Source organism: Lepidochelys olivacea (assembly GCF_965140295.1).
Source record: "Lepidochelys olivacea isolate rLepOli2 genome assembly, chromosome: 3".
Classification (NCBI taxonomy): domain Eukaryota; kingdom Metazoa; phylum Chordata; order Testudines; family Cheloniidae; genus Lepidochelys; species Lepidochelys olivacea.
In genome coordinates, this window is record NC_140413.1 from 13,026,172 (window position 1) to 13,046,044 (window position 19,873).

A 19,873-nucleotide genomic window follows, 5' to 3' on the forward strand; every position below is an offset into this window, starting at 1 on the left:
TAGGAAGTTTTACAGCGACACTTTAATGGTGGTGGTGTGTATTTTTAATCTTAGTTTATAGGGATAGATAGATAGATAGATAGATAGATATCCGGGGCCTGATCCGGATGGATTGAAGCCCCTGGAAGAAGCGCGATGAGAGCAGGACTGATCCCTAGGATTGTTTTGCTTCGCGCTATTGCATTTCCAGAACACGTCCCGAATTTACTTAACTAACTAATTCATTAATTAATCATGATAAATCTTAATGAAACTGCGATTACAGCAACGTTACAGAGCCCGATCCTGCCGTTTCAGTGCAAACGCCCGTCTGTCATTGATATCCTGGGAAACTTCCCAGCCCCCTGTTAGGGTGTTTTAACGGCAGGTAGAATCAAGCCAAAGGGATGGTGAGTTATCCTGGCTCGTTACCAAATACTTGTTACGTCATTGTTGCAGGGTAACAGAGAAACTTCCTGCTCCTCTCCCCTCGCATCCCCCCACCTTTCGGTAGGAGTCCGTGGGCCTGCTAGCCCTGTTTTGAATATTTCATGCAAAACATATGGGCAATAGAAAACGCTTTGGAAATAAACGTGTCTAACTTTATCTGAGCAATTCCACGGAAAATCATTAATCCTCTTCCTGTCCAGGGCTGGAGAAAACCCTCTAGATGGTTTTTAATAGATTTTGTGGTTGTTTTTATTAACCATTGCAAGCAGTAGATGGGTCCCGGCCCGCCTACAGTGGCGTTAATTGCCAGGATTAAGACTCTCAGACTCGCTGTTCCCCTTGTGTTTTCTTTCCAGCTTTAGTTTGGGGCTATATTGCTTCACCCACTGTACATGGATCTTCAAAATACTTGCTATGTGCGCATTTTTATAATACGGGTGAGCCTTTCCCATAGAGGCGAAAGTAGGTCACAATTGACTCCAGCCCTCGTCTGGCTGCTGCAAACGGCGCCTAGAATTCTTCTTCATAAAACAGACTTGGGGTTTTTTTTCTTATCTTGTGTAATAAATTATTTCTATTCGTGGAGTCAAATGGGTGGGAATTTGTGTTGGTTGTGTTGCTCTATAGAAATGTAAAGCAAAAAAACTTCCAACCAACCCCTGACATCCCCCTGCCTTTCACTAACAGGAAAATAAAACCAGCTAGGATGTGCATTCAGTCTAAGCTGGCACAAATAGGCCACTAATTATCCAGATTTCTTGGACCCTCAATGTTCCATATTTGTCTAAACACATGCCTATATTAGTTCTAAGAGGGGAGGGTCCGGACAAAGGCTGATGGCATTGGCAGGGGCTAAACTGGTAGTTTTCCCATTTCTAATTTGCATTGAACAGTGTTCTGATCTCATTTAAAACATTTACCCTCAGTTTAAATCCGGAGTCATTCCAGTGTCACTCCAGATTTATATTGGTGCAAATGAAATCAGGATCTGTCCCTATGTTCCTTATAAGTGTCGCTTCCAACACAAAAAAAGGGCTGCTTGGGCATTCTTTTTGCTATGATCTCATTCCTGGTGCTGCAGTTATACAAAAGGAGGGTGAAGCTAATCCTACCTTGTAAATATCAACACCAAGCTTGATCCATTGAACATACAAATAGAGCAGAAATATCTATCCATCGATCCCCACACATATAACTGGGATGGGGACAGTGATACAGCAGTGGGGATCTCGGACAAAATGTTTCCTGTTATAATAATACAGAGGACTTTGTTTTACTAGCTCCTACTTGGATCTGAGAAGATGTATCACTAATCTAGCTAGTACAGGCAACATTAAACAAAAGATCACGTTCACATGGCATGAGGTTTATTATGTCTGTTTAGAAAGAGGAGGAAAGGATGTCAAAATTATAGACACCTCTGAATCAGACAGAAATAAAATGCCAACATTTCTGAGAAGCAATATTTATTGTATTTTTTTTTTAAATGTAGAGACATATCCTAATTTTCCCAAAGCCCAGATTGGGAAAATAAAGACTTCTTGGCGTTATAAGTAAATCCGTCTGCAGAACTGAAGCAGCACCAACATTCAAAAAAACTGAAGAGGAAAATACAACAAAACACAACCATTTTTATTCTTCTTATTATTTATGTAAATCAGGTCATCACTGGACAAGAAACCAATTTCTACCCATTACCATAACAGCTTGTCTATAAAGAACAGAAAAAAAAAATCAGATAGGATACTATCTAGTGTCAAGCGGGTTTTTTTTCTTTCTTTTTTTTCTCTTTTTTCTTTTTTTCTTTTTTTGTTTTTAAATCCCCCCACCCATTCACAGAGGTATAGATTCACAGATAAATAACTCAAAACTACTTGCTCGCCATATTTACACATTCCCGTTAAATTAAGCATAAATAAATATGTACAAACTTAACATTGAATGCCTCTCCGCATTTCTTTTTAGGAAGAGTCGCTCAGCTGATATTTCTCACTATTCAAGGTGATCCAGAAAGGCATCAATTTTGGCATAAGAAGGGTGGTGGTATCACTTCCCACTTTTTCAGTTTTTATGTTCATTTTTATAGCTATTTTTGTTTGTGGGTTTTATTATTATTATTATAACACGTAGATATACTTAGGCTCTTTTGTACTGTCAGATATTTCTAAAATGTATTTTTTAAAATGTTTTCTTTTAGATTGGTATAAGGAAATAGAAAAAAAAATTAGTCTCCTTTAAGTCAAAAGGGGTATATTGTTGGATAACAGAAAACTACTTTTCCAGTAGCTCTGGCGATCTTCAGGACCCGAAAGGCGCATTACTGGATCGAAGTAAGCTAATTGTTTTTTTCCCCAATTAACAAAAGATTAAAATGGTGCAAAACAAGAATCTAAGAAAAGCTTTTCAGAAAACATTAGCAGGGTAACTTTTAATCTTTACAGCTCTGTCGTTTTCAAATTCGTGGGCATATTTCAGGGCTTCAGAACTAAAAAAAAAAACCAAGCTCAAGGTATTTGTTATAGAACTTGTTCAAGCTACAAGACGGTAATTATATAGATACACAGGTACATTTAATTGCCTGACTAATCTCTGGTCATGGACCCTATTGCGCTATCAGCTTTGGGTTCAATAGAGACTTTTGGTGACATGATATGGCCCAATATTAATTAAATATCCAGGTTTTCTCCCCATCCTTAGGGGGTCCCTAGAAATGACCTATGTGACATAAACTAGACTCTGGATTCTTTTCTATCTCGTGTTAATAACAAAGTGGCTTATCAGAAAAGCTGCAGACAGCACAGGAGCTGAGTTGCTCAACCTGGGATACACATGTATATATATTAAACAAATTGTTTAAGGGTGAAATTAAATTTACAGTAACCCACCTGTTTGGTTTGAAAACAAACTTTTCAAGGTCTCTCCTTAAACGTTGCCCTTGAGTTAAAAGCAAAGCTGCCATGTTACTCCTCCTGTTTATTGATTTATGATCCCGAGGAAACCAAATCTTTTAATAACTCAATTATCAGATAAACGTCAAAGGTGCCTAGTCTGGGGAAGTGCAAAAAGACTGGGTAATGCCTTGCAATTAAGTTATACTTTCGTGATATTTTGAGAGCAGGAGGCTGAATTATGTGTTTAGAGGGATAGATTGTTCAACAAAGTTATAATAATCAGTAATGGACGCCTGCTACCAGTTGCCAAATATTAGATTATGGGGAAATCAATTAGGTTTTAAACCCATGCCATGTTTTTGCAATTTAGAAATGTCCACGAGCTTTCTCTCATTACTGGGATGAGGGGGCGGGGAAATATTCCACTGAAATCAATGGGTTGTTTGCCCGAGAAAAGAAAGAGCAGGTTGTTGCAGGCTCTTTCTACCCCATCGAGATGTTTAAATCTGTTGAATTAAACTCCTGTTGCCTTCACTGGGTTTGGATCAAATCTTACGGGACTGAGCCTGCTCCCACCAAACTCAAAGGGAGTTTTACCATTGATTTCAGCGAAAGCGAGATCGGGCTCTTATAGTGTGTTTATAATGTATCTGCTCCGAGATTAATTGCAAATGGCATACACTTTTCAGATATACTACAAGATAGAGAAGCTGAACTGTAGACTCCTTGGGGCAGGAACTTTATATCTTTATATCTATTTGTGCAGATTGGGATCTGGTGGTGTTTGGGGCTTCTGGGAGCCATTTCATAAATATTAAGCAATAGTAGCCATTTGTTCAGTACAACAACGCCTTTTGTGTTCAATAAACCCACTTCTGCTGCTGCGCGTTGGAGAGTTTTTAGCTATGCCTGTCTGGCACATTGCAAATGCTCTTTACGTGGACCAGCTTCTGCTGCATGCAATAGTTGGTGACTGGTTTCCAGAAACACACTTGTCTCTAACTGACAGAAAAGAGAGACATGCCTTGAAAGAAATATTATTGGGATTAATTTCCACTCAAGTGTTTCCCCCCACATCACAGAAGTGGCGAGTAGGCTGAATTATGATGTCCATAGGCTAAAGCAGGCTGACTTCTCTTACAGGTGAAATCAAGGGAACTACTAGGAAGGATTTGGCCCCAGCTGTTCAGATGCTGTGTAAACAATCAGAACCAAAGATCGCAGTGACCTGCCTCTGCCTCTCAGCCATAGCTGGAAACTCCTAGATTCTAATCCTGTCTCTGATTTGCTGAGAGCCTTTGGACAAGACATTTAACTTTTCTGAGCCTCCGTTTACCCCTTCTGTAGAATGGGGATAATAATGTTTGTCGGCTGAGATTTAAATTAGGATTTATTTAAGGCTAAATTTTACAGGGTTAATATTCCCATTGGCTAGAATGGGGATATCCTGTAAATTAAGGTCAGTGGGATTTGTTTTATGCATGCTCAAGTCGCTGGTTTGAAACGCAAGGTAAATTTCTTCTCTTGAAGATAATCCTCTATATTAACAGTAGCAAGGGTAGGAAAGCCAAAGAGGATCTCAAATGTAAGTATTTCCGAAGTCTGGTATTCGTAGCCAAGCAAATGAGGATGGGTCTGGGAAGCGAAAGGCGTGGTCTTTGATTTGTTTTAAGAAATAGTTGTTGGGGAAATGGAGAAAGGGGCAATAGTTTTACACGAAATTCATTTCCCCCCTTGCAGTTATTTAGAAAACAAAGACCACGTCTAGAGGGTTGACCTTCGTCTCTTTGGGATTTCAGACCTGCCTGAGACTCAATGAATTCAGCATCTATCTCAAGTTGGAACAGAGGGTGAAATCCTGGCCCCATTGAAGTCAATGGGAGCTTTGCCACTAATTTGAATGGAGCCAGGATTTCACCCAGTGAAAGGATTCCTTAATGCATTAATCTCTCTACCCCACCGAATAAATACAATTCTCCAAGACTGAACAATCCAAGCTGAAATTCATCTCCTTAAGCATAGGTATTATTTTCCATATATGCCATAGAAGGGCATGTCTTTAAAATGTATATTAGTCATAAACCATCACGTAATGCACCCAATTACTGCAAAACAAAAAAAAAAAAAAAAAAAACCCACAACATCGGTGTTATTTTTTCCTCCTGCTGAATTTGTTCTAAAACAAGAGTCACAGAAACATCTTAAAGAAAAGGAGGACTTGTGGCACCTTAGAGACTAACCAATTTATTTGAGCATCAGCTTTCCTGAGCTACAGCTCACTTCATAGGATACATGTAGCTCAGGAAAGCTGATGCTCAAATAAATTGGTTAGTCTCTAAGGTGCCACAAGTCCTCCTGTTCTTTTTGCAGATACAGACTAACACGGCTGCTACTCTGAAAAAAGAAACATCTTAATAACTTTCTAGAGAGAAATAGAGTGAGATAGTCATTTAGGGCATTCGCCTGAAATCCCACCCCTCCCCTAGCAGGCACCCACACCATTGCATTTAGCAACTCCTTTCACTCGGTGTATCAAACACTAATGCCCAAACAAGTGTTTGCAACAACCCTTCGACAAAACGGTATCCTTCTTCTCAACATTACATCTCGATTTCAGTTATTTTTAATCTGGTTTCAATTATTCCCTTTGAGCTTCTTTAAAGAAGGACACCTGCAGAATTCTGAAACCACTGGCTTTGATTTAAGAAGACAAAAAGTATTAGAATTGTGGATTATTTTTCTCTGTACCTGATATATTGTGTAGGGAGCTCTAGTCCTCTTTGAAGAAGCTCATAAGCCAAGCGGGCAAAGCTTTGGGAAACAGAAGAAAATAAAATAGTGCATACTCCTGAGAAGGAATTACATACTCAATTTTTGTTACTAGCACTTCTTTTTTTAAATTTTTTTTTTTTTGCTAGATCTCTCTCAATACACCCACACTATTAGAACAAATTAAATATAGAGACATTAGCATTGTTGGGAATATAAACCCTTTAGAGGAAATTAGGATACCTTAAATATAAGATTATGAGTTTTAAACAGCATTAACCTCTTACTGGACCTTATTTTCAAATTTTGCACCCTAAGAGCCAATGCAGTTTTGTCATCAATGCTAAATACCAAATTATACATATCTAGCTGTAAACGCTGGTAATCTAAGCAGAGAGTCTGTCTAGACCAGGAAAAGAGGGTGCCTTTTCAAAATTGAGTTAATTAACTGGACTGAGCTAACATGACTTGAAACACCCAATGTACTGTAATTAATGTAGACACTGTAATTAATGTAGAAACAGTTTAATACATTTACAATTCTATTAGCAAGTCATATTGTAGCCTTTGCTACCCAAACCAGCCCCTTTTCTAGTCTAGATAGATCCGGAGCAAGATAAAATGAGGGCAGGGTTGGGAGTGAGGGGTGGTGATGCTAGGAGTGGAAATGTCCCAGATAATATTATTGGAAGATTTTTTGTTTGTTTGTTTTCCCAAGTGTAGACACAGGACATTGTTTGATTTAAAAAATAAGATAGACTGTACATCTGAGCCCAAACAAGAACCAAAGCACGGACACCAAAGTGTTTCTCTGATTTCTTCCAATAAGTTATTCATTTCTTCCTTTTATTATTATTATTTTATTCCCCCCCCCCTTCAAAAAATCATTTTAAAAAAAGGTGAGAACAGAAGTGGAAAAATCCTGGTGGTTGTCTTCAAATGTTCCGTGTAAGAGACATTGAGCCACTGTTCTTGCTCCATTGTGCGCCTCTGATCTTAAGTTATTGTCTTTCTTTTTATTATTATTTTTGTCCTACCTAATATAATTCTTCCAAATCCCAATCCAATATTTTTAAAGCTAAAATTAAAACTGTTTTGTTTTAAAAGATTCTCTCTCTCTTTTTTTTATTTATTTATTTTTCTCCTTTTTTCATTTTCTGTGTTTCTCTTCCTTGTCTCCAGTTTTACTACCTGGTCCTTCCCCAGATGTGTGCCTGTTAGCAGTGTTGTTGTTCAAGAACATCTTGTCCATGCCTTTGAGAGCTTCAGTCAGGTAGTTTTGGAGGGCTGTGAGGGCAGCACAGATAGCTGGGGCCCCAAAGCCATGGGTGATGAGGCTGAAGTGAGTCAAGCAGCTCTGAATGCCTGGTTCCAAAATAGGGCTGGGCCTGCTGTTGCCAATGGGTGTCCTGTCCTGGGCCAAGAGATCTGTGAATTCTTTACAAAGTTGCCTGCAAGGGTAGCAAAGAGAAGGAAAGAGAGAGAGCCCAGAGTAGTCAGAGTCACTTCACTTCACTTTGATTAACACTTTGTACACAGCCTGAGACTTCCAAGGTGTCTGACATGCGTTAAGACAGGCAGCTGCCCCTCTCATCCCACCTTCCCCCAACCACACACATGCTAGGAAAATGTACTATAGTCATTTTACACATAAATGAACTAGAGTGCAAGGAGGCTGAGGGCCTGGCCCAAAGCCTACTGAAGTCAATGAAAGACTCAAACAAAGCACCACAGACAATTGGTATTGAAGTTGGATACAGAACTCAAACCTGATAGATAGATAGGTAGATAGATACCAGTTTTCTTTCTATCTAGAGCTTGATCCTGGTATTAATTATTATTATTATTATTTTCTCAGAGATGAATACTACCTGGCCTTCATGTGAATGCAGTACCACCAATAGCCTGTAAATGACTCATTGGGATGACTGCTAAGCAGGATTGCTGAATGCCAAATGTAGTCAGGTCTTTCTCTTCCCATGAATCCTGAATGAACTCTTCCCATGGGCGGGGGGAGTGTTCAATGATGTAAGCCAAGAGTTGCAAAAGTGACTAGAGAGTTTGTGTGGCTCTGTTTTCTGAGAGTTCCGAACACTCACCTTCTGGACACCAGGCCCCCTTTAGGGTGTCTCAAGTCTATCACCCCCAACCTGAGACCCCCCCCCATCACTTTTGAAAATCTTGGCCTGTCACGTCCACACATTCTGTCATAGTCTCTAGTCTAGATGCTTCCAGGCCGTCTTGCACAGGGGCAGCATTGTACAGATTCTGTGCCGGGTAGGGGTATTTCATATAATACCATGGGGGGTGGGGGAATCCCCATGATCATCTGACTCCGATTCGTTCCTTTTAAAATCAGGTCTCACTGCATCCGGTGCCACTCCTGGAATCTGCCTCGCTATTTGCAGAGCCCCCGCCCCGCGCGCTCCACGAGCAACAAGGGCGAGCGAGCCGCCAGGTACAGTTTTGCTGGGGCAGCAAAAGGTAGGTGAAGACCTACGCAACAGCCTTTGCCCACGGCGATAAATAGATACCGGTGACTGGTTGCTGCTCTGCTCTTGCCTGGCCGAATAGAACAAAAAAAACACCTTTTGGGGGGCAGCGCTTCAAAAACGGGGGAGGGGGGGTTGACCTTTGGTGCTTGTTTATCTTCATAACAGCTCGTTTGCCACCTCGGAGGATGAAAATTGAATCCTTCCCTTTTCATTGGGTGGCTTCCTATGGCTATACTTCGCCCCACTCACATGGCCCCCAATTAAACAGGTGCATCATCCCAGGCAAAATAGAAACTCAGAGGGGAAATGATAATCCCCCCCCCCCAAATAATAGCAACACTGAGGAAGGAGAGAAGAGTTCGTCTGTGATCCTCTGAAATTTCCGATGGGTTAAAGAGTTCAGAGAGTGGGGAAAGATAAAAGTCTTATCCACTAGGAAAGTGCAAAAGAGGAAACTTTGAGTTTGCAGAGCAAACGGTAATGAGTCAAACCCTTCAAAGCTTCAAAGAGCAAGGCAGGGTCTGCGAGCAGTTAAAGTTCTGGGACAGTAATATCTTTTGACCCTGCGGAAAAGGGCAATCAAATTCCAATCACGTCTAAAAAAAACATCTGGACAAATTTGAGTAAACGATTTTCCACCCCTCCATATATTTCTTTAAATTGCGCTGTCAACGGAGCAAGCGACGTCCTAGAGCACTAAATAGTTTGGGTCTCGCCTGCGAGAGAGTTAACACAGGGGCCACACCCAGAGCTCACCACCGAAAACCTGAGCTGGCCTTGAAACACCAAACCATATGGCCCGAGAGCCAACGACAGGAGTAAATCAAGCGAACTAGAAAAGCTCCTGCAAAAGACCCAGAGAGCTAGATCTACTGGCAGATTTACAAGGTCCCCCCCTGCAGCTGCACATTTCTTAAGTCTACAGGTGATGAACGGTGCACATTTTGGGGAGGGGAGATTACAAATTATTTGGTCGGGGTATTTGATGGATAAGGCGGCTCGCTCTTGAAGTCAAGGTGAGTTTTTCCTTGGACTTCAGTGGGAGTGGAGGCAAGGCCCAGCCACTCCTACACAGAGAGAGAGGCATGAAATACACAAATAGAGAGAGAGAGGAACGCACACCCGAAAACAAACAAGAGGAAAGAGAGGGAGCTGCAAACTCATACACAAGGAAAGAAAGAAACACGGAGACTCCAAAGAGGTGAAGGAGGAGCAAGGGGGGGGGGGAGGAGAAAGATACACAAACCTGGGGACACGTGCACGCTCACACCGACAGAAAGAGTCGAGCCACCGTGCGTGTTTCATGCGCACACAGCTCCAGAGCCGCGGGCACAGCACAACGATAGGCACAGACGGACACGTAGCGTTACGGGTCCATACAGTCAGACCCAGGGCCAGGAACACCCACAGAGCACAGCCTCTTCCCCCCCACACACCAGGACCGGGGGCAGCGAGGGAGACGAACTCGAGAGAGGGCGATCAGAGCAAAGCCTGTCCGAGGAAGCTCCGCGGGGGTGCTCCGCAGAGCGCCAGCGAGTGGGGGCCGCGCGGAGGAGAGTGAATGTCAAAGCCCTGAAAGCAAAGCGGGCGGGGGGGGGGGGCACCGCTCCTACTCACTTGGTAGCCAGCAGCATGTTCTTCCTGGAGTGGAGGTCGCTGGGGTCCGTGTGCTGTCGGTTCAGGTACTCGGAAACAGCTTTGGCTGGAAACTCCGTTTCACAGATGTATCCAAAATCCCGAGCTAAGTGAACGGCTTCCCCTGCAGAGAGAAGGGCCGCCTTTGGTCATCACAGGCCAGCAGGGTGGGTTAGTGAGGAGGCTGACCAGAAAGCGGTTCAACGGAGCCCGCTGGAATAACCTGAAACACGCTATTGCCAGAGGTGCTGGGCACACTTTGAAAAGATCCGCTCAATTTGGCATCGGGGAGGCGCAACCCCAACTGAATTCAATGACCAAGACCGTTCCATGGGCCCATTATTCTTGGGTCAGTCTCTTTCAGCAGAGCACATCCCTAGTTTTTGGTTGAAGGAGTCTTCGCATGGCATATATGGTCTTAGCTCTATTGACTTCAGTTGAGTTTGGCGATTTACACTGGTAGCGGTTCTAGTCCCACGCGCAGAGAGAAAGTGTGTTCTCCATACCTAGATCAACTCGACTTTCCAGGGTGCGAAAACAAAAGAGACGTCCTGATAGGTAAATGGACCCGGCCTTTAAATGTGCAGAATAGGTTTGTATTTTCATATACCAGAAAAGTGGCCCAAAAGCTCTACCACAGAATATCATGTCGTGTGTGGTGTGTTTATATTATACATTATTATAGCCACATCTGGAAAACAAAGCAGCCAAGTGCATTGTATCCAATGGAAAGTGCAGTTTTGCATAGATCTGATCACAATGCAACAGAAGCTACCCATTCTACCCGCACCCTACCCAAAAAAAAAAAAATCCCAATGAACGGGGACCTTTCATATGAAAAATAATAATTATTCTAACTATAATTCTAATTGGCATTTCCTCTGCCTGCCTGGTTTCAGGTTTCTACCCTCCAGAGGTTCATGTCATCAAACTCCTACTGATGTACTTTCTACCACAAGAAGAAGACACAGTAGCTGAAGAAAGGGGGGGGGAGAACAGACTCTAGGGGGATCCCATCAGATTACAGCTCAACCCCTCTAGAATAAAGCATTAAAACTCTTTAAAGCACCGCCTGCAGGACCACGAGGAAGATTTCTAACACGCAAACCAGCTATGTCTAATAATTCTAGTACCACATTATTTTTAACGATCAGGACTTACTTTAAAACGTCATGTAAAAAACAAAACAAAAAACACAACCCTTCTCAATAAACACCAAAAAGATCAATCACACTGCCCGCCAAATGCAAGGATTTCAACTGACGGTTATTTCCCCCACCATCACCCCCCGCCCGCCCGCGCACACACACACTAAATTATGTGCAGACACCCCATCCTCACTGCTTTTTGTTAATCCTGGCCGGAGATGAGTGAAACATTTATGCTATAGGCAACATAATTTAACAAGAAAAAAAAATCCTATTGTCAGAAAACAAGATAAATCTAGAGCAGATGCAACCTCCTATATGAGAAGGGAAATCTTGAAGGTAAATTGTTGATTTTTAAGTAAATCAGAGGTCAGTAACATATAATGAGATAAACATTGTATAGTTTTATATTATATTTATAATGTATGTGGAGTTCTAGAGAGAGAGAGAGAGAGAACTCCACATACCTTTGTGCTATTTGTCAACTTTTAAGATGTTCTGATTTTGCTATTCGTGTGAATGTATAGTTTTACACACACACTGCATAGATATAGGTATGGGGTGTGCTTGGGTGTGTGTTTGAAACTACCTATTAATTAATACATACGAATATGCAAATCAGACTATGAATGTATTTTCTTACACTGTAAATGTTTATATATAGTGTCTAACTATGCATTCATAATTTGATAGGCGTTTTCATGTAATGTACTATGATTTATATATATATATATATATATATACACACACACACACACACACTATATCATCAAAATGGAAACAATACTTATAACTAGAACGAATGTCTTGATTTTGATTTCACATATGAGTGTGTAATTATGTATTGCATTTATAATTAAATCAGAAGATTGTAAGTTAATATACAGTACAAGTCTATCTGCACATGCATAGGAGATACGGCATAGTGTGTTATTGTACACATTGAATGTTAATCGCCTCTTTGTGTATGTATATTATACATACATATAATTCATAGGTTTCAGAGTAACAGCCGTGTTAGTCTGTATTCGCAAAAAGAACAGGAGGACTTGTGGCACCTTAGAGACTAACCAATTTATTAGAGCATAAGCTTTCTGATGAAGTGAGCTGTAGCTCAGGAAAGCTTATGCTCTAATAAATTGGTTAGTCTCTAAGGTGCCACAAGTACTCCATATAATTCATAGTTATATCCACATAATTGTTAGTTATAATTTCTGAAGAACCAATTTGCCTCAGAATAAATATAGTATTTCCTAAAAAACAAACGAGAGTCTGTGGATTCCACATTTCACGTCAAGTACGGGATAGCGTTTGTTCATTTAAGAGGAGGTATAACTTAAGTATTTCTCCCCCCCCCTTTTGTTTCTTTCTTTTACCCTCCCCTTTCTTCTTAAAGAAAGGGCTCGTTTGTTTCTTTGTTAAACTTTCACCCTCAGGTAAACTGTACTTATAACTGTTAATTTGTAATAACTTCTTTCCTTTGCTGAAATAAAAAAAAAAAAGTTCTTTATTATTTTCGTTCAATGGCCGTATTGTAATGTGCATCTGTCATAATTAAGGTTGGAAGTAATGAATTAGCTAAAGTCCTGGATCCAGCACAGGCTAGACCATTATTCAGGGAAGGGAATGGGAATACTTGGATAACAGCAGAGAAAGTTCGATTCTGCAGATCTCACTGAGGCAAACCTGAATTCAAGACACCCATTGGAGTTAATGGGAGTTTGATCAGTGACTTCAGCGTGACTTAAATGGGGTCCTTAAAGTCTTAATTTCACCCACTATTATGCATGTTAAACAGATCTTAATGCCACCGCTGCAACGATTTCCACTTAATCCATGAAACTTTGCAAAATGTCAAACTCCCAAACCGAAAAGAGTTCGGAGCAACCAACAGCGCGAAGAGAGCGTGCAAATTCACCGCTTACCTTCCACCAGGGAGGTGAGTAAAGTGACATTTGCGGCCTTACGCCTGCCGGCTGGTAAATTCAAACCGATTTTTTCTAGCCTCTCTCTCAACGATCTCCCCCCATTTTTCGATTTGGCTCTGGAATTGCAAAGAAATTAACATTCTGATTAACCTCGGAATGTCCCTGAAACAAACTTTTAGACTGTGCAATCTAAAGACCACTGGAGCTTGAAGGGGTTTTAACTTGAGGTTAGCATATTGTGTGCGTGCTTGCTGGTACAGATTGCTGAGGTTTGCTTAATTTGACTAGGTTCCCCCTCCCGCTTTAGCTTATAGAAAACAAATTAATAGAATGAAATAAGTTCTGTATAAGCTGCTGTTAGGGAAGAAACCAAATTGGTTCCTACAGTATAAGACGAAGGCGTATTAGGATAAGATTGTATATCTAGGTGGAAAGACAGGAGTATTGGATGAACTGATAGGGCGTACCTAGAGGAAGCATGGAGGACATACGGGAAATCGATAAGAACACTTAAGGAAGAATTCCATAGATATTATACAGGAAATGTTGAACTATTATATAGGGAACATGAATAATTAGTGATAAGAGTACCTAATGGAATATATATGGCAGATTATTGATAGGGACATTAAAAGGAAGGCTGTAATATACATGGGAAATGCCGAGTTATTGTTAGGGCCAGGTATAGTTTTGTACAGATGGTTTTAAATCCGGGGGTGAAATACTGGCTCCATTGAAGTCAATGGCAGTTTTCCCATTGACTTCAGCACGCCAGGATTTCACCCCAGATCTTTTATCGCTAACAGCTTTTTTAACTGTATACAAGGAATATGAAAGGAAGTCAAATCCTGTTGAGAATGTCTCTCTACCTAGATTCTGGTATCTCAGTATTTTGTGACAAAGTAGATAGGAACCAATGGCAAGGTTGCAAGAGAGCAGCCATCTATATTTCACATGGTCTGAAATATAGATATTTAACCAAAAGCTTCTCTAAAATGTAGACTCAAGATACAAAGTGAAGTCAGCATAGACCACTGTTTGGGTCCTGGGTCTTCTCCAGAAATCAATGAGGCTCAATAATGGTGCATGTGTTTAACCTTGCTAGTTATATTTTCTATTTGAAATCTCTCTTGCAGATGTTCTCTTTGCTCCACTTTCTATTACAATGCACAGGCAGATTCTCATCTGTAAGTAAAATAATCTGGCTTCTTCTTTCCTAACAATATGTCCACATATGACACTCTGGGAGAAGGACTTGGGCAGAAAATTACCACAGAGGAATGGGATTTGCTATGGGAAGGAGGATCAGCAACCTCAGTATCTATTACAATAAAAGAAATGTTCTTTAAGGTACTGTTTCAGTGCTACCTCACACCAGTCAGGTAAATTTTAATACACATATGTGTGTGTGTATTAACATTAATCTGACTGGTGTGAGGTAGCATTGAAGCAGTACCTTAAAGAACATATCTATCTATCTATCGTGTATATGTATGTAAAATGGGGATAAATATTGGAGAAATTGTGGTTAAAGTGGAGATTTTATGCATATATGGTGGATATGTCCAGTCATTAGAAAGTATTGGGATAAAACCTGTAACTAAATATCACAAATTGTTGGATATTTATCACCAAATAATCCTTTGGTAGTCCTTCAAGGGCTGCCCAGTGGAAATAGTCACACACAAAAGTAAATGAAGAATTAATAATCTCATCTGCTGGTAGATGCTGGACTATTGGTAGCTTCTCTTTAGAAAAAGAAAAATAGTCCAACCTTAGAGGAATGGTTCAAAAACTATGGGAGGCTGTTGTTATGGAAAAATTAACACGCCAATTATGTACCAGCAAATTAGATAGAGAACAAATAGATACTTAGATATTTGGTGGCCTTTTGGTCAATATCAGACAAAGTACATTCACCGGAAAAAAAAACCCATCACACATGGGTCCATTTTTTAAAATATTAGCATTTAATAGACATGTCTGGTCCCTTAAGTATGTGGATACAAAGATGTCACTAAATCAATAAACTCACAAGAAAGGACATATTGTAGGTGTAATGATGCTCACTCTGTAATATAGTAACATCCTTTTAAATAGGAATATCTGATGACTATATTCTTGCATAACGTCTCTTTAAACAAAAGCTAGCTTTTGTAATGAACGCTTTGTTTCTGATATTTAACTGGCAAGGATTTGTAAACCTCTTAAAACTTCCTAACTTAAATAAATAAATAATAAATAAATAAAATAGTGTTTCTTTGTTTTAAATCTCTGCTTCTTTTACAGGCAAAAATCATAATAGCTGAGCTTTCTTATCTATACTCCTCTATTCATAGGGAAGACCTTTTATTTAAATAGAAGCCTTCCTCTAAAATGTATGTTTGGGTAGATGAATATATGTATTTGAGAGAGAGAGAGATGGGAAGAAAGTGTATGTGTGAGAGAGAGAGATCCCTTATTGACCTTACTGTGAGCTGCCTTCTCACTGTCTTGTACACTAACATAACTTTATGCATTAATTTCCATGGTTTTATGTTGCTGCTTATTTTTGCCTTGCCTTGAGTTCTACACACACAACTACAAAATAAGAACACCACATATTTGCAAATGCCTTTACCGTAGTATAGGCCTTCGACAAAATCCTTAGTCTATGTATGTGTCTACGTAAATACCCACATTTGCTGCAAGGCCTTACCTTCTAAGTACTCCTCCTAGGAGGGATGCATTCAGACACTCTGGGGGTGAGAGGCGTCTTTGAACTTCTCCCACAGTTACTTTATACTTTGAAGTGGAACTGAGCAAGGACAAGCGGCCAGGTACTGAGCAAAACACCTCTCCCGTATTGACTGACATTCCACCCAGGAAGCCATCTTTATTCATCATCAGAGAAGTAACAGATTTTGGAGGAACTGGAACTGGGGAGAGAAAGAAGGGGTGAGTGGAGGTATAGAACATGACCACACATAAGAGTACAAACTGACCAGACTGGCTAGTCTGACATCCATAGCATAGCTGAAGAAAAGTGAATTCATAGGCCCAGAATTCCCTAGTAGCTACACCAATAAGAGTCACCCTTGCCTTGAGTCTACAGGAAATTGACCTGGATGGGTGATAATGGATAGGTAGAGGTGCAGTGGAGTACAGCTGATGTATATTGGTTTGACAATTTAAAAAAAAAACCTATGTATATTATAAATGTATTTTAAGTGCATTTCTCCCTAAATTATTTGTTTGTAAGCCCTGTGATGCAGGCATTACATCTTCTTGTGTAATGGACAGTTCCTGGCACATTGCTGGATTACAAGAATATTAATACTCCTCTTCCTGACACTTCTATTAGTAACAATGATAACAAGTAGGAATACATCTAATGAAGTCAAAGGAGTTACTGGTTTAAGTGAGAATCGGAACTACAGAATGCAGCAAGGAAAGGATTACTTTATTACTGTTTGGGGCTTTTATTAAGACAGGCTTTTGCAACGTAATTAGCACAATTATTTTCCCCCTAAAAAGGTGCATTAGAAAATAGTCTATCGGATTGTTTAGCATGTTATGTAACAAACAGAAAAAAGTGGGACGATTCAGTTTCTAAATAAAACTGGTCTGATTACAGCAACATAAATACATCAGGGGATTTTTTTTAAAAAAAGTTTGCCCCCTCACTAGTACCAGAAAAAGTAGTTAATTCCTTTGAAAAACAAAGAAGATGGCTTTAGGGAAAACCGAAGGACTTATTCTAATTCTTATAACAAACACCTATTTTGCTAAACTAAAAATGAAAGCAATCCCCTCCTGATACGAATTTTGTTTACCAAGCAACTTCAAGAGCTTGTTCATAATTGTGTGCAACTGTTATGATTTACAGCAGGTGCTCCACTCAATCAACCAATCGCTTTAATTTATAGACAGCGTCGCTGCATTTGCCCCGTTGTTTCATTTCTGCAAGTAATTGATAACAAACCGTACTTAAGGTATGTTTTATGCAGGAGTTAATAAGAGCTGACAGCTGCTACTGCTGCTTCCTTTTGGAATCACTGCAGCCTCATTTCCGCATAGAACGTGTGTTCCTAAACTCTAGCTTTGCTGGTGGTAGTCTAGGGGGCATATTTTACAGAGAAGACTAATTGATTACACACCCCTGTACAGCAGATTCTCCTTTGCAATATCGCATTGCCAGGCAATCAATTGCAAAACCAATTTTGCAAGTAATAGGTTCTCCTACACAAATACGCCAGCTATTTAGGTACTTCTAATACGTGTCAGTTAAATCATAAAACCCTATTTATTTGCAACGTGTCTGGAGAATCAACCCATTGGAGTTGGGGGGATATTTAAGTCCTCTGGGGCTGCTGAACAATAAGATAGGAGATCCTAATACCTTAACAAATGCTAACACCTGGGCAACTACCAATTGTATGGCCTCAATGTATGCAAGAGACAAAACAGGGTTTCGCTGTTATTATAAATTATTTCCTACCGCCAGGCCGGGTTCTCACAATAAAAGCTCTATAACAGCGAAAACGCCAAACGCATGTAGATTTCATATATACATATTGCCTCAAATAGACTGTATATGGTCTCGGATGTAAACAAGTTATTTTGAGTAGCTTTACTGGGGCGGGGGTAGGGGATCAGAAACTGAAACGGATTCCCGTTTCGTATTATTCTGAATAAGACAATGTATACATCTTCGAAAGGACGTTTCCAGCTTCTCAACTCTAGCCCGTCACATAACTTGAAATTGGCACAAAAACAGTTGTAAAAGAGGGACAGAAGCCCGATGTGGTTTTTCCATTGCTATTAATAGGAATGTTGTCATTGACTCCACAGATCAGTCAGATCCTTTGGTTTTAGGATGCTTTAGGGGTATATGTTTTAAAAACAAAAACCCGCTCCGCTCCCCTCCCCTTTGCGCTCCATTTTTCAGTAAGATGTTTTGCAGAGTCACTCAAGTGCCCCCATCAAGACAAAATCGAGTTCTTTTGAAAATAAATGAACATACACATGCTTTGAAATAACTAATCCTTTAAAGGACCACTAACAACTGAAATCATTTCACTTTACAATTTTCTCCACGCCAACAAACACACACAAAGGTTTTGCTACACCTTTCCAGTACCTATATTTAGTGACTAGTTTATCAGGTCACTGTCCAGTGAACTGAGAAATTAAACAAGAGACAACAGTCCTAAGAAAATTTGATCTTCGTCTAAACTCACAACAGAGACAGCTGAACACATGATATGTTTAAATATATCTCGCCCAATTTGCTTTGCCCTTTTTGGAGCATTTATTACATTAGTTAACCTTTGCAATATGGTTTTAACATGTTCCCTATATTTTTTTCGTGCAAATTTATTTTGATAAGCAAGTTAGTCCTCTTTCCTGCTATGCTTTGCAAACTTCTGCTACTGTTCTTTACAATAACTGTACAAAAGGGACTAGGTATACATCAAGATCACTTGAATATAATAATTCTAAACACATTTAGGGGTCTTACAAGCCTGTGAGAGCATATCTATTGCAATTTCATAGCTTCAGAGATATGTAGTCCAATCTATACTCTATCTTTTTAAAATTACCTACCACTTCTAAAAAAAGTGAGTTTGCCATGGAATGGATTAATTATCTATCTCTATCCTTACAACTATATTAGAACTATTACCAGAGATAATATAAGGTTGAGATTTTAGGTTTTATGTGTAAAACGACTGCTAATGCATTTATTTAAACAATTATCCACTTTATTCCCTGGCGTATTTTTACCTACGTCTATGTGTTTTCCAAATCTGCTTTTATGCGTCATAATAATTGTCCAGAGAAGGACACAACGCATGCACAAACAAGTTTCTGCCTACTTCTTGCATGTTTTGCTTTGTCCAATTGATGCTGATCTTCTTGTCACTTTCACAAAATAGTTTTCTCCCAAACTCTTCTGCGTGTGTCTCCTTTCCCATTGTCCCTCAAAACCTCCCCTGGACTCCTCCATCTTTGGGGGAAAAAAAAGTGATTCTCCTGGTTCTTTAGGCCCCATTGTCATTTCCCCTTCCATTTCTCTTCAGCTTATCAATAAACCGAGAGAGCAACAGTAGCCGCTTGATTTGTTAGTAATTATGAGCATACTGTTCCTGCAAACGGAATCTCTAGATGAGTGAGAACGCTTTAAAACGACAGCAGGAAATGGTAAGGAAATGGAGCATGGCAAAACTCAGCGTGAAGCTTTCAGTTCTTTACATGTTTACTATTTTCTGTGCATACATTAAGGCTTAGTCTTTTTACATTTCTCTGTTGGGTTGCTCTACACAACTTGCGTGGCAATGCGAAAGCAGCATTTCACCCACACACCCACACATACGGATTAAATTAATAAATGGGGTTTAAGTATTCAACATTGTTCCAGCACCGTCATTTATATTGCAAGACAAAGACAAAAACATGGTTTAAAGAAATACTGGTCTTTAATCATCTACACTGGGCAACAAATACTAGTATAATATTAACATTTTGTCTACAGATCTCTAAGTATTAACTGGATTGGGAACTAGCCTTCGTTAGAAAGGTTTATGTCCAGCATA

The 19,873-nt window shown here is 40.0% G+C and overlaps 1 protein-coding gene across 8 annotated transcripts in view; it reads right to left on the reverse strand.

Moving 5' to 3' along the window:
* TFAP2B (transcription factor AP-2 beta) overlaps positions 1–19,873 on the reverse strand; it is an 85,469-nt gene that overhangs the window by 50,643 nt on the left and 14,953 nt on the right. For 4 of the 8 annotated variants that reach the window (XM_084623887.1, XM_084623891.1, XM_084623893.1 and 1 more), the window contains 4 exons: positions 15,994–16,213; positions 13,293–13,411; positions 10,202–10,343; positions 6,599–7,540 (listed from right to left, as the gene is read on the reverse strand). In XM_084623887.1, coding sequence (XP_084480013.1) covers positions 7,240–7,540; positions 10,202–10,343; positions 13,293–13,411; positions 15,994–16,213 — 782 coding nt within the window. In that variant the 3' untranslated portion in view covers positions 6,599–7,239. Of the gene's footprint in view, positions 1–1,912; positions 2,028–5,624; positions 6,132–6,598; positions 7,541–10,201; positions 10,344–13,292; positions 13,412–15,993; positions 16,214–19,873 lie in introns of those variants that run through there. The other 4 variants (XM_084623892.1, XM_084623888.1, XM_084623889.1 and 1 more) reach the window with 3 other exon arrangements.